The sequence below is a fragment of the Abramis brama genome (genome assembly GCF_963993115.1).
Source record: "Abramis brama genome assembly, chromosome: 24".
In the NCBI taxonomy this organism is placed as follows: domain Eukaryota; kingdom Metazoa; phylum Chordata; class Actinopteri; order Cypriniformes; family Leuciscidae; genus Abramis; species Abramis brama.
In genome coordinates, this window is record NC_139986.1 from 22,687,671 (window position 1) to 22,701,865 (window position 14,195).

General features: G+C 38.2%; 1 protein-coding gene across 3 annotated transcripts in view; it reads left to right on the top strand.

Annotated features, from left to right (window-relative positions):
* The window catches only part of dpyda (dihydropyrimidine dehydrogenase a), a 174,958-nt gene that overhangs the window by 11,082 nt on the left and 149,681 nt on the right, over nt 1-14,195 (top strand). For all 3 annotated transcript variants that reach the window (XR_014604526.1, XM_084103109.1, XM_084103110.1), the window contains exon 2: nt 11,264-11,374. Coding sequence is in view for 2 of the 3 variants with exons in the window: in XM_084103109.1 (XP_083959235.1) it covers nt 11,264-11,374 (111 nt within the window). In the remaining variant the exon portion in view is untranslated. The remainder of the gene's footprint in view (nt 1-11,263; nt 11,375-14,195) is intronic.

Here is a 14,195-nt window from a genome sequence, read left to right on the forward strand (position 1 = left end):
TGTATTATCAACCCCCCCCCCCCCCCCCCCCCACTCACTTTTTAAAACAAACTTACGCCACTGGCTGTGACATTTATTTGGTCAAATAGTGTTGTGTGCTCGTCTGTGCAGCCAACGACAGAACAGTTTGCATGCTTTACTCAAACTTTTACAATTGCGTTAGAACTGGTTACTCTGTCGTTGCTTGCAAAAACCAAATGGCGGGACCGTGGGTGGAAACGTGCAGATTAAGGGGTGGTAATATTATAATAAGATCCCCTTCCTGTGTCAGAAGGGGATCGAAATCTGATCGGCTTATTTGTTGACATTCTTGCAGAGAAAGGCTTACAAAAACAAAGTTACTGGGTTGTCACTTTTCACGTTTTCTGGGTTGGTAGATGCACCGGGGATCCGAATATAGCACTTAAACACGGAAAAGGTCAGATTTTCATGATATGTCCCCTTTAACATTTGCAGCAAAGGTTGCCGCAAAGATGCTATATTCCTCCAGAGTCAGGGGTGTCCAAACTCAGTCCTGGAGAGCCACTGTCCTGCAGAGTTTAGCTCTAGCCTGCCTCAACACCCCTACCTGGAATTTTCTAGTATACAAGACCTTGATTAGTTGGTTCTGGTGTGTTTATTTGGGGTTGGGGCTAAACTCTAAACCCAGGAGCAGGGTTGGACACCCCTGGTCTAAAGGGAGAGAAAAAAGTGAATAGATATGGATCAATGCATGCGACGCTCATTTATTAAGTTACTGGAACATAATCTTCCCACAGTTTTGGAGATTTTCAGATTTGTATTTGTATGCGGCCGAGTGAACCGACTGGCCTCAAAAGGGACTTTGTTTCCACCCTGCTGTGTGTCGTATTTTGATTGCCGTCTCTGTTTCAGATGCAGGCGGGCCTGTGCGGTGTGTGTTGTTTGGTGCAGTGGTGGATCAGTAATTGCACCTCTGCCAGGGTTGGGTCAGACTGCTCTTGTAATCAATCAGTACAGCAGAGCTGGTACGGAGGGGTTTGTCACAGAGCCATCTTCCCTTGAATGCAAGCAGAGAACCTTCTGCAAAGCCAGCACTTACCTGGCTGCCCCTCCATCTCACAATTCAGCCCACCTCCCCCTCTTCCTCCGATCTCCTGGAGGGGGGGGGGGGCGTACGCGTTCACCTGATCACATGTGACCCCTCTGTCTGCTGCAATCTCTGTCTGCAAACTCAATCCCCCTCAGCGGAGTTCATCGCCCAGGCTCCCTCAGGCCAGCCGGCTCGTTTACACACCCAAGAAGCATGTGGCATATTCAACCTTTTTTCTTTCCCAATCCCCCTTCTCTCTCTCTCTCTCTCTCTCTCTCTCTCTCTCACTCTCTCTGTTTCTCCTCCACTGAGAGCAGATAAAGCCTCGGTCATCAAGCCCTGATTCTTTACAGTTCATTTCCCTTCTGTTTCTCTGCTAATTGTTTTTCGAGCCTCAACATGGCCAGGGACCATTTCAAATGCTGCATAATGAGGCTCTGGCGCATATTGGCCATTACCGAATTAAACCGCCTCGCAAGAGGAGTGGACCAGACGTGCTTGATGCTGCTCTGTGAGTGGCTGAGGATGTTGATTGACAGGCTCAGGGGAGGGTTTATTCATTTTTTTAGGCTGGCAGGTTGGTCTAGCTGGCGCAGAGAGAGGGAGAGTAAACAGTTCATATGCTATTGACTGGCACCTAAAGACGCCCTCTGCAGGACGGATAGGGGAGAAACAAATAGCTCAGATTGCCTTAAAGGCATAGTTCACCTTTAAAAATAAAAATTCTTTCATCATTTACTCATTCTGAATGACTTTTTTCATGGGACACAATAGGGGAATTTTAGAGCATAATTTGATCATAGTTAATTAAAGCGGATAGTGACCATGGCTGTTATGTTTGTATCATCCATGCGAAATCTGTATTTTTTTCAGTCCCACATATCCCTTGCTGTCCATCCACTTTTCCCAGCAAGCAAAGTTTACAGCCTTCTCTACCTCGCCAATGGGGAAGGATTGAGTGAGCTGTATGTGTTTTGTCCTCGGTGGAGAAAGTCTTTTCTTTCACTGCCTGACTCCAATATAATTTCCTACTCTAAAGTTGCTGACTTGAAGTCCATATGACCTTTTTTTAATGAATTGAAATGTATTGTTTTGAAAGGTCCAAGGTTATGAGAGTCCCTCTGATGTAGACATGCATAACCTGAAGGCAAATGATAAATCACTCACAAGCTCCTTTATTTAACTGAATTGATCCAATCTCCAGTCGTTTTATTGACAGATGTAATACACATGAAGGATAACAGTTCTTTATTACTTTCAGTGATTCAGTCTGAATTTTAGCATAGATATGATTTGTAAACATAGTCTAATGACAGTACATTAATTAGCTAATTAATTTTAAGATGTTAAAATTTAAATTTTCCTTAAAGCCCCAAAAAAATCTGGATTTTTAAATTATTATTATTGTTATTATTATTTATTATTTATTATGAAAACATTACTTCTCAAATTAAGAAATCATATTTTTAAAATTACATCATTCTCAGGAAATATAGTGCAATTTGTGCCAAATCATTTCTATAACTTAGAGTAGTGTAGCATTACTAATTTTTTTAAGTATAGAATGACAATAAAGCTGTATTCAATTCAATTTGAAAACATTAATGCTAAACTTTTAAAGAAATTTATTTTTCTGTACCAAGACATGTTTTGTGCCAACCCTACTATATTTTAAATGTTTAAAATGTTTTAAATGTTAAATGTCTATTTAACATATAACTTGGCCAGTTTTCCTATGAAAAGAAATTTCCTATGTTTTATTTTAAAATGTATTTAGCATTAAACACTAAGCAAAGTTCAGTCAAATAATGTGCAGTTCACTACATTCATTGTGGTTACACACTTGGCAACTAAATGATATTCTTGAGAATCTATATGACATGTATTATGTATTATAAAGTGCACAGTGTACTATGGCTCTATCTCTGCCAGCGATATTTGGTTATTTTCAAGTTTTCAAGTGGACTAAATATTTTGTTCCATTGTACTTCATCCCAGTTGAGAATTTGATGTGTTATGCGTATCCGTGTCTCATATACTGTTCCGAATCTTATGGGAGAGCAAATTATATTCAAAGCCTGTGTTTGATACTGCTGATCTTTATTTCGCTAACGGTAGATCAATATGTGGAAATTCCCCTATTGATCCAAGCCAAAGACAGAACAGGGTGGCAACTTGCCAGCTGATGTTTAGTTATTCTACACCTTTTTTAGCTTTAAATTATTTCCTGTTCAAGGGGATTAAGGTGTTATAGAGTTAAATTTTAGCTGCATGTTCGCACCATACGCTAAGTATAGGAGCGCCTCATGCATACTGAGGCATTGGAGGTTGTCTGGTGTGCAGCAAGAGGACGGTGAATGTAATTTATTGCACAATATGGTGCTGTTATTGATTAGACGGCAAAAGGGCAGTACCAGCTGCTCTGCTAATAGCCATATAAATGTTTCAAGCATGTGTCACCACATTTAAACCAGCACTAGAAGAAGGGGGGAAAAAAGCAGGATACATGCACCCAGCCAAATTGTAGATTAATATTTTGCCAGTCCATCAGTGTGTTTAAGGAATAGCTGAACAAAAATTATTTAATTTACTCGCCTTAAGTCATTTTAAACCCATATGACTTTCTTATATTAATGCTGCCGTTGTGCATACATACAATGTATGTGAATGTTGGCCAGGGAGTTTTCATGCTCCAAAAATGACAAAATCACCATATGACGTCTATACGACGCATGCGCTATATTCCATGTCTTCTGAAGCCATATGATAGTTTTTTAAATAATACTGAAAATAAGTGTCATGGATTTCTCAAAAATACTAAGCAACACAACTGTTTTCAACATTGATAATAATAAGAAATGTTTCTTGAGCATCAAATCAGCATATTAGAATGTTTTCTGAAGGATCATGTGACATTGAAGACTGGAGTAATGATGCTGAAAATCCAGCTCTATATAGAATTAAATAGCATTTTTAAAATATATTGTATGTAATATACATATATTGTATATGTAATTTAAATTGTATTAATGTTTCACAATATTGCTGTTATTTCTGTATTTTGATCAAATAAATGCAGCTTTGGTGAGAGATTTCCCAAAAAAAAAAAATCTGACCGATCCCAATTTTGAACAAGTAAGTTGTGATATTGTCATATATTCATCAGGTTTGAACGTCAGGAATATATACACACACACACACACACACACACACACACACACAAACAAACACACTTCTCAATCACACCCACATTTCTGAGCCTACATGAAATATGGTGGAAAATTTTCATCCTGTCGGCCTATTTTACTAATATTAATTTGTTATATACAATAGGCAGGGCAACACATTTAAATGAGTCAAACTTTATACAAATTATTTATTTAAAAATATTTTTTAGAACATTATGAATGCAGGTTGCGTACAAATAATGCTGGTATATTCACCAATGATTACCCACAGTACGTACGACAGAAAAAAGCTTTTGCCATTGTGTGGGCTAATTGTGGCTTTTTGTCGGAACTTCCCGAGTGCATTTGTATTACAGGAAGTAGTTTGCTCCATATGCACTTTGGTGGAGAATACAACCCAGGCCCGACTGAGCCCAACATTAATTAGCACTTGCAGCTGAGTTTGATTTGCCATTTCCCGTTGTCCATCACAGAGACTCCCTATCTGATTTTCTCCGAGGGGCTGCAGTTTGCCTGATGTGGCTGGGCAGCGCTGGTTATTGATCTTCCATCTGTTTGGGCTGCGTGATCAGTGGAGAGTGATAAAAACAGACGCGGCGGTTCCCCCGCGGAACCGTCCAAGACATGCAGATGGGCCCCGCGCGGAAAGGCCTGTCAGCGCTGGCATCCTTGCGGCCCTCTTCAACTGCAAAGGTCATGCATACGACGGGGGAATGCGGTCGGTTTTTGTTTTAAATATTGTTTGATAACACACTTAGCCCCTGTTTGGCTTCGGATCCTCAAGGACTGCTGAATAACTGCAAAAATCCATGCCTGACTCAGACTGTCTGCGTCTCTGGCATTTATCAGCTGCGCTGCGGAGAGCGTTTTGTCTGGGGAGCAACAAGCCTCCTGGATGTTTGTGCGAGCGAGCGAGCGAGCGAGCGAACGCCCAGTGCTTAGCTTTTACAGTATTTGTGTTTATACTCTAAATCTGAATGGTGTTTTCCTTCTGAGCCCTAAAGATACATCTGCTCTCTTGTGGAAGGATGTTTTAAGATGCGAATGCTGCCCTGCAGTGTGTACTGTAGTATTGATTGGGATGTATGAATGCATGTTTCATTTAATGCGTGGCGTCGATCTCATTGGCGTCTTGACATCACAGAGAAGAGTCCTTCTGACGTTTGGCGAAAGATGGAAAATCTTTAAAAGTATAGTTTACCGAGATATTAGTCATCCTCATGTCATTCCAAAACTGATTTTCTTTCTGTGAAACACAAAAATTAGAAGTTTAGTAGAATGTTCATGCTGTTGTTTTCTGTGCAAACAAAGTAGACTGTCACATTTTCAGTTTTTAGACTGTCAAGTCAAGTCAAGTTTATTTATATAGCGCTTTTCACAATACAGATTGTATCAAAGCAGCTTCACAGTATTAAATTAAAATAATACATCAATGTTTGTTTCTAGTGGAAATCGTCCACGTTTGGTAATGCTGATCAATAGTATTGTTGATTGATTAATTAAATTAAATATCCCCAAATATCCCCAACTGAGCAAGCCAAAGGCAAGACTGTCAGACTAAGATCAGTGAACTCTTTTGGTATGAATGGTGGTTGCCTGTTGTAGAGTAGTGTCTGCTACACAGGTAGTGTCTTCTCTTTCTAGATCTAAACGTTCTGTGGAGAGACAGAATAACATCTGTCAGACATCATTAGTGTTTTCCTTAGCCTAGTTCCAGCATACATCTGTTTCTCTTGTACATTTTCCACTTGAGGAGAGAGGGTCAATATCAAGTTGGAAACAAGGATTTGGTCTCAAAATAGCTTCTGTGCTTACTATATTTAGTTGAATCTTCCAAAGCAAATTTAAGAAGACGTGAATGTTTTTTTTATTTAAACACAATTTTATTTTATTTTATTTGTATATTTTAACCACAGCATATCAACTCTATTATTTTCTGAGAATATTTATTTTTATTTTATTTTATTGTCTTGTTTAATTTTGTCTTGAGAGACAGTAAAATAAATAAGACATAAAATAAACAAACAAGAACATTGTTGATATGCTATGGTTAAAATATAGCATTAAATTAAGGCATTCAAGAAGATAAAATAAAATGAGACAAAATACATTTATTTAATTTTATTTGTCTTATTTTATTATTTTATTTTATCTTCTTTAATGTCTTACTTCATTTTGTCTTATTTTATTTTGTCTTTTTTGTTCATTTTGTCTTTTATTCAATTGTTTTATTTTATTTTGTCTTGTCATTTTTGTCTAATTTTATTTTGCCTTATTTTATTTTATGTCTTGTTTTGTTTATTTTGTCTTTTTAATTTGATTGTCTTATTTTGTCATTTTGTTTTATTTTGTCTTGTCTTTTTTGTCACATTGTATTTTTTATTTTAAAGATATAAAATATTTTCGTATTAAAATAATAATAAAAAACATTCACATCTTCCGTAAAAAAAAGTTAAAGTAATGACTGGCTAAAAAGTAAATTTTGGCAATAAATAAATTGTTTAAGCTTCTGTGAATCGTTCCAGGGAATAGCATTGCCATAATTAATTACATTTATCTGTTATGCAAATGTTCTTAAATGTACTTTTCTAACGTCACTGTTTAAGCTCTTCTAGCTGTTTGTTTATTGACCGCCTCTGGTTGATCTGATCACTGGCGTTGTTTTGTGCGGAGAACGTTTCTTAATTAATAAAGTAAAGACTTTCCCATGTCCTGTCCTCCCATTGGGCAGCCGCTGCTAATTGTGTTTGATCATTTCTAATCCTTCATACGACCTCAAACAAACAGTGTGTTTCTATCGCAGGCCTTGTATTAAGTCCTGCTTATGAACTTGGCGACTTTGCCACAGAACGAACATGGAGGACAAACTGTAATAGTAAGAAATGTGGAGGTTAGTTGTTTTGCGGCTGATCAAAGTCGCCGAATCCCGTTAGGATTTGTTTTCCGACGAATGACCTTGTTATTAGCTCCCGGTTTACCTATAGGCTTGGCCCCAAAGAACATATTAGCTTTCCTTCTGCACACTATATGAAAATGGATAAGTAATGTTGTCCGTAACACACAATAAAACCCGAAGAGGTGGATTTTTATTGTTTCGGCCTGTATCTCACACTGCGCTTTAACTACATTTTATTAGGTGTGAAATTAAAATATTAATAGGCTGATGTCTGGCTTTAGGAAGAGCGGGACGTTTGTAGAGGCAGTCGAGTCGAGCGCCGCGGGAGAGAGGCGGGTTCCCGAACGTCTGCGGGCCCTTTTAACATCTTATACCTCTGTATGAAATAGACTTTCATCTAGCCTACTGTGAAAATATTAAAAGACGAAGCTTCATGTGTTGTCACATTGCCTGCGGGACACTAATTGAGGTTGGTCGTCGATGTTGTTGGGAAAGGTTGAAAAAGAAAGAAAAATATCTCAAAGTGACTGAGGAACTTTAAAAAATAGAAGGATCCTTTATGGTGCTTTCAGAACTATTAAGCGGGGAAACATGCAAGGAAATGACATCATCAAAAGAGTCTTAAAACAATAAAAGGAATAGAAGCACTTAGTAATTACACATTATATGCTAAACCAACACCATTTAAAATAATTTTGTTCATATATAGACACATAGTTCTATATAAACCCTCCTTGGCTGATACAGTGCACCACCGTTCAAAAGTTTGGGGATTAAAAAAAATAATAATTAGGCTAACACTTTTATTCAGCAAGGATGCATTAAATTGATTGAAAAGTGTCAGTCAAGACATTCATAATGTTACAAAAGATTTCTATTTCAAATAAATGCTGTTCTCTGGAACTTTCTATTGATCAAAGAATCCTGAAGAAAATGTATCATGGTTTCCACAAAAATATTAAGCAGCTGTTTTTAACATTGAAAATAATAAGAAGAAATGGAGCAAATCAGCATATTAGAAAGATCTCTGAAGGATCATGTGACACTGAAGACTGGAGTCAGCTTTAGTATCTCAGGAATAAATGATGTAAATTGTAATAATATTTCTAAATATGACCTTTTTACAGTTTTTTGGATCAAATAAAGCATAACATAAAAAACATGAAAAAATCATACCGACTACAGACTTGTATGGTAGGCTAGTGTATATTTAAAAATTATATTGATTAGGCCTATATTTATTACAAATAAATTATTTATTTTTTTAAATCATTATAATATTTTATTTTTTAATTTGAAAACAATGTGATTTATCTCAGTTTAAAAAAAATGTTTGTTATTTCAAATGCCGATCTGTGGGATGTTTATGATTGCCTTGCAACTTGGTGCATTAATAATGTATATACAGTATTTCAACCGTTGTGCATTCACATGTCATTCATTTTACAAAGGCTTCAAAATCTGCTCTTCCAGTCAAAAAACACAAAGGCTGTGTTTTCGTACATGCATCTGAATGAATGTGTTGAAACGAGACGGGACGTGATTAGGTATTGGTTTGGCTGCTAGCCTGCAGGAGCACTTGGGCTCTGGCGCTGAGTGGGTCACTCCTGATTGTAATGGAGAGGTGTGAGCCTGTGTGTGTTGTCAGGACGAGAGGGGAGGAGGGGGTCGATAACGGCGCGGCGCTGGAGAGGGGCACAGACAGACACTCAGGTTTGATTAAAGGGAAGTGCCCTCAGGTAGACCCCAGCCACTCTGAGAGCCTGAACTACACCTGTGATCTACAGGAAAGAGTGAGAGAAAAAATATTTACATTATTGTCTGTCTTTTTTTTTCCTCATGTGCCACACACAATTTTGTGACAGCATTTGTTAAAGGGATAGTTCACCCACAAATTAAAATTCTGCAATTAATTACTCACCATCATGACTTTCGAGAACCAATGAGGTTCATTCTCGTGTTACGCAGCACGTGAGGTTTGTTCTCGCGCGTTAAGCATGTACAGTTGAGCTTCTGTTTATGTTCGCTAAATAAAAGCCTAAATTGAGGGTGAGTAAATAATGACAGAAACTTTGGGTGAACTATCCCTTTAAAGTTATTGAGTGAATATTCCTCCTGCTATGTGGTTGCTAGTGTGCCGCGGGGGAGTTGCAATAACATTGCTATCGGTGGATAATATGTTCTAAATGTTTTTGTGTTACTATGAGGTTGTTAGGGTGATGTTAATGGTTGAAGTAGAGCTGCAATGCTGTTGCTAATGCACTCTGATTTGTTTTAAACATTTTGCTAGATTGCTAAAGTGTTCTGGGTGTTATTATTTTTACAGCTTTTTTGTTATTTAAGGCATTTTAGGTAATATTCTGGTGTCTACAGGTCCCTCCTTCAGGTCTGTCCTGTAATTCTCCTCCTGGTTTATTGTCCATCAGGTGACATGACACATATTGCACATGAGGAATTATGCACCAATTCAACACATAAAACATAAATACATTAAACGTACAGTATGGAATTTTTTCTCCACTAGGGGTCGCTAACCTATTTACAATAACAAAGGCGTAGTTTGATGACGCAACATTTGCTAAGAATTATGGATCTTGTCGTCAACGTCAAGCCGACCGATCTAATAATGTTTATGGATGACTGAATACATCAATGTTTTTATCATGACTGTGATATGAAGCAGTTCGGGATTGCTAAGAGACAGCTATCAGCTCCAAACGTGACGCGAGTCCCGCGGATATAAAAGGAATATGGACATTTCATTCTACCGAACTACACGCGAGTGCAGAATTACTACTCACAGGTCAGTTTATTAGACAAATTAAACTTGTGAGGTAACGCAGCGCTGTTTCATTTGGTCTAACATTACACTATCAAACTAAACTGCATTTGAATGTGTTGAAATGTATGTGTTAGTTTGTCTGTATGAGACTAGCAGTAAGCTAGATCAACATGAGAATAACATACAGATCATATTCTAACATTTTATAATTGTTGAACTATATAACATTGATTAGTTTTATGTAAATGTGCTCACCTGTTTAATAAAGTACATGTAGGAGCGGTCGAAGTCTCGAACGTGGAGCTCTCGTTTATATACTGTCTATGGGAGCTCTCGGCATCTCGAAAACACCGCGCTGATATTGATTCTCGTTTTAGTTCTCCTTTTTTATCCAAAGTCTGCTTGCCATGGTCCATAATGTTTGAACGAAACAACAACAGCATGCAGATAGACATTGCGAACTACAGTGGTCCACGTCTGTCGTCTTGGTTACTATCAGAGGGCTCTAGTTCATAGCTCTGGTTACCATGGCAGTACAAGCGGAAACCAGGGACAACGCGGATATGACGCCATTGACTGCGACAAAACGGAAATAAAGAAACGTGCCGTGTCTTCGAATTAAATTCAAATTTCTCCTGGTTTGAAAGTTGTTGGAAACAGTTGGGATAATGTAAGTAAACAACTAAAAAAAATATATAACATAGATATAGTGATTTTTGCTATTTTTAAAGCAAAAAAGTTACATATTGTGCCTTTAAACATAGAAATTTAATACTCGGGTTAGGGGTTGTTCAGATCAATAGTAATAATGATTCTGCCTTTGCAAACACTACTAATATCCCTAAGATTCTTTAAAATCCGTTCGTGATGTTTTATACACGGCTGCGTGGGAAGCTGACATTGTCTGAGTGGTTGTGCAAGTTTTTGCTGAAGAGTTGCGTATTTTGAAAGTGATTGAGTTTGAAGGTCAGCTGTCTGTATCTCTCCAGTGTAAAGCGATGTTAGTTTAGGAATGACAAGCATCTGCTAACACACTCTTGATTCTTTAAAGAAAGCCTGTTGGCATGTTTTTTGATTTGTCCTCAGAAATCCCTTAATTGTTCAGCTGTGAAACTTAAAGTGTGCTGTTTTCCCAGAGCGCTGGAAATGTCCTTGCAGAGATTCACAATTCACATTTGTTCAAGTACAAAAATGTGAGTGGGAGTGCTCAGACACACACACACACACACACACACACACACACACACACACACACACACAGCAAAAGCCGCTGTGTATCGCAAGTTGTACATAACATGAAACTACCTTAACGTACCTTGACTATTTCTCTCTCTTCATCTATTCAGAGTATCCTGGCCTTGAACCCTCGGGTCCAGACTCATGCTGCACTCCTCTCTACTGCGACGAAGAAAATGGAGAAAAAACACTGGAAAAGAAACGCAGAGAAAGGCTGTGAGGTGCGTCTCCTCCATCACCCTCAACCCTCATCTTTTCACCTGCCCTTCCATAGGGCTCTCTCACTGACCTATCCGCCGTAGAAAAGAGGAACTTAGTGTTGTTTCCAGATTTAGATGGGCTCTTTCCTGGCACTGGACCCATCTGTTTAGCTTTCTTCGGTTTTTCTGCTTTTTAACCTTTCGTTTGGCCTTGTTGAGAAATCGGCAGCTGTGTTCAGCACCACAACTGCAAAAAACTCAAGTTGTGTTTGCACACATACATGGTCTCTTAAACTAACAAACTCAGAAAGCCTGTGGGAAGTGAAAGTGCTTTAATATAATTTCACATATTTAATACATGTTTAATACCTATATATATATTATATTTTATTTTATGTTGTATTTTCTTTAAAATTATATTATCAGCAACAATTTGAGTAAAAATGCCAAGTACTTCCAATGCTAGTATTGTCATTATTAATACTGATGACTGTAGAAAGAAAGTTTTTGTCATTTCTGACTATTAAATGATTAATTAGGCATTTTCCATTATATTATCACATTGAATGTATTAATAATGTCACATTAAGTCATTATTTATAACATTTAATAGATCTAAGTGGCAAAATTATCAGAATTTTAGTTCTGAAGTTTAGTTTATTAACGCCAACCTTTTAATTTAAATCAATTTAAGTAAATAATATTGACAGCAAATGTCACACAAACCCATTATGATAAATGTCAAATAGATTTGTTATTTAATGTGAAATAACTCCAGACAAGCAGAATCAAAAATAGTTGATAGTTAATTTGCTAGTTTTTCCATTTCAAAGTTAAAGTAATTGGGAGATACATTTAATTCATTTAATAAAAATAAGTCACTTTGTGATAGATTTCACAGTTTGCGTGACAGATATAGATACTCACTCGCTTGTTGCGATCGCAGCTGGTAAGAACTAACTAGATTAACATAGATTAACATAAAAATATTAAATGTGCAAAGCATGCTCTGCTGTTACCACAGAATGCACATTATGAAAACTGCACCTGCATTTAAGCCTTGTGTAGAATACATTTCTTGTCTGTCTTGTTCACCTTAATTCTGTGTATATCAAAAAACAGAACTACTAAAATTAACATCCGGCTCACACAAGCTCAATTGACTTCCTGGGTGTGAGCAGGTATTTCATCATTAGACAAGAACGTGTTGGTGAGCTACACTCGCTAACACACATGCTCGGACAAGTCGCTCAAACGTAATTATCTTACGATTCCAGGCACATGCCATCAAAGTCTCACGAATATCTCCCCAGACCAGCGTGCGACGGGTAGGGTTTGTGTTTTTTGGCAGGTGGCCGGTGTGCCTTGCCTGTCCTTTTTTAAAGACAACTGAGCCTCCTGCTTGTTTGATGTGGAGACAACAAGATGGAGGTGTTTTGTAGGGGAGATTATCTACTCCCTGCTGACAGCACTGTTGCTAAGTACAGCTGCCTAATTCATCATTCTAATCAATGGGGATGGATCACAGGCCTGACTTAATTCATAAAGGCTGTGTGCTATAGATTGAACATATGGCGTGTGATTTTACTCTATCAGGAGTATACGTGTGTATCTTTTGCGTGCTGCGCTTGTGCAAATATATTCGGTACCTTTTTCAAGACACGTCCCTGAAAATAGACATGCACGCCAAGGGATGAAATAGAAATTTGTGTTGTCCTTTATATACTGTTAATCAGAATTCGCTGCAAAATCAACCTTAATGCTTCCGCTTGCTTTCCGCCTGCCTATTTACTCATGCGATGCATTTCTCACTGTCAATTCACCAATAAATGTAAGAGGTGCAGAGAGTCTGTGAAGCTGCTCGTGATTTTCCTTATGGATCTTCTGCCACAGATTTATCCTCTTCGTAAAGAAAAAGCAATGAACGTTTTAGTGATCCTTAAAATAACTTTTGTAAGGCCCCTGAAAGCGGGATCATAATTGTCCTGCGGAATTGTGCCGGATGCCAGAGGGGCTGTAAACTTAGTTTTTACAGGGAATCCATGAGTGCCGGGTGTCTATAGTTTCCAAATGAGTTCTTGGGAAAATATGGTGGCATGTAGCCAGCCGTTATCTCACTCCGTCAGGACTCAGGTGCCCGCACATTCCCTTCCCCTCCCCCTCGGGGCACCCGTAGCACACTGTCCGTGAGGAGATTTCGCTACACTTCCCCTGCAGGCGACGTCTTGTGGACGGTTCAAGTCGACGCTATTAGCTGACCGGAGCCTTACCAATATTTGTCTTTCTGCTTCAATAGCACAGGTTGAGGCTGGAGATAATCTACCAAACAAAACACAAGTCTGAGTTTTGCAGCAGATGCGGAGATAGAAGTGGAAACACACTTAAAGTGCCCTTGGTTTTTTGCAGATAACGCCGCTGTTTACTGATGGTTTTCTTTTAATAATCTGTCTGTACGGTCTAATCCAATTTAATGAGTCTCCAGATTGCATTATGATCCCCAGGTCCTGTGAAGGGCAGGTATATCTGCCAGAAGCAAAAGCTAATGTTGTTTTTTTTTGTTTTTTTTTCATCGGTTTTAGAGCAAGACAAGGAGGGAGGGTGGGAGTATATAAACAGGCTTTTCAGATGTGAGTTGCCTCAGTTGGTGCGTTCACTTGGTATTTATTGTAAATGTAAAATTTATTCCGTTTAAAGGTCATATGTGAACACAACTCATTGTCGAAATGCTGGCAAATCAGCTTTGGGGCGAATTCACAGCACAGTTGCGCCATTTTTTTTTAGGGTGCAAAAAGTTTCAGTATACTCAAAACGTCCTTGTTAGTCCAAAAACAGCTTTTATTGA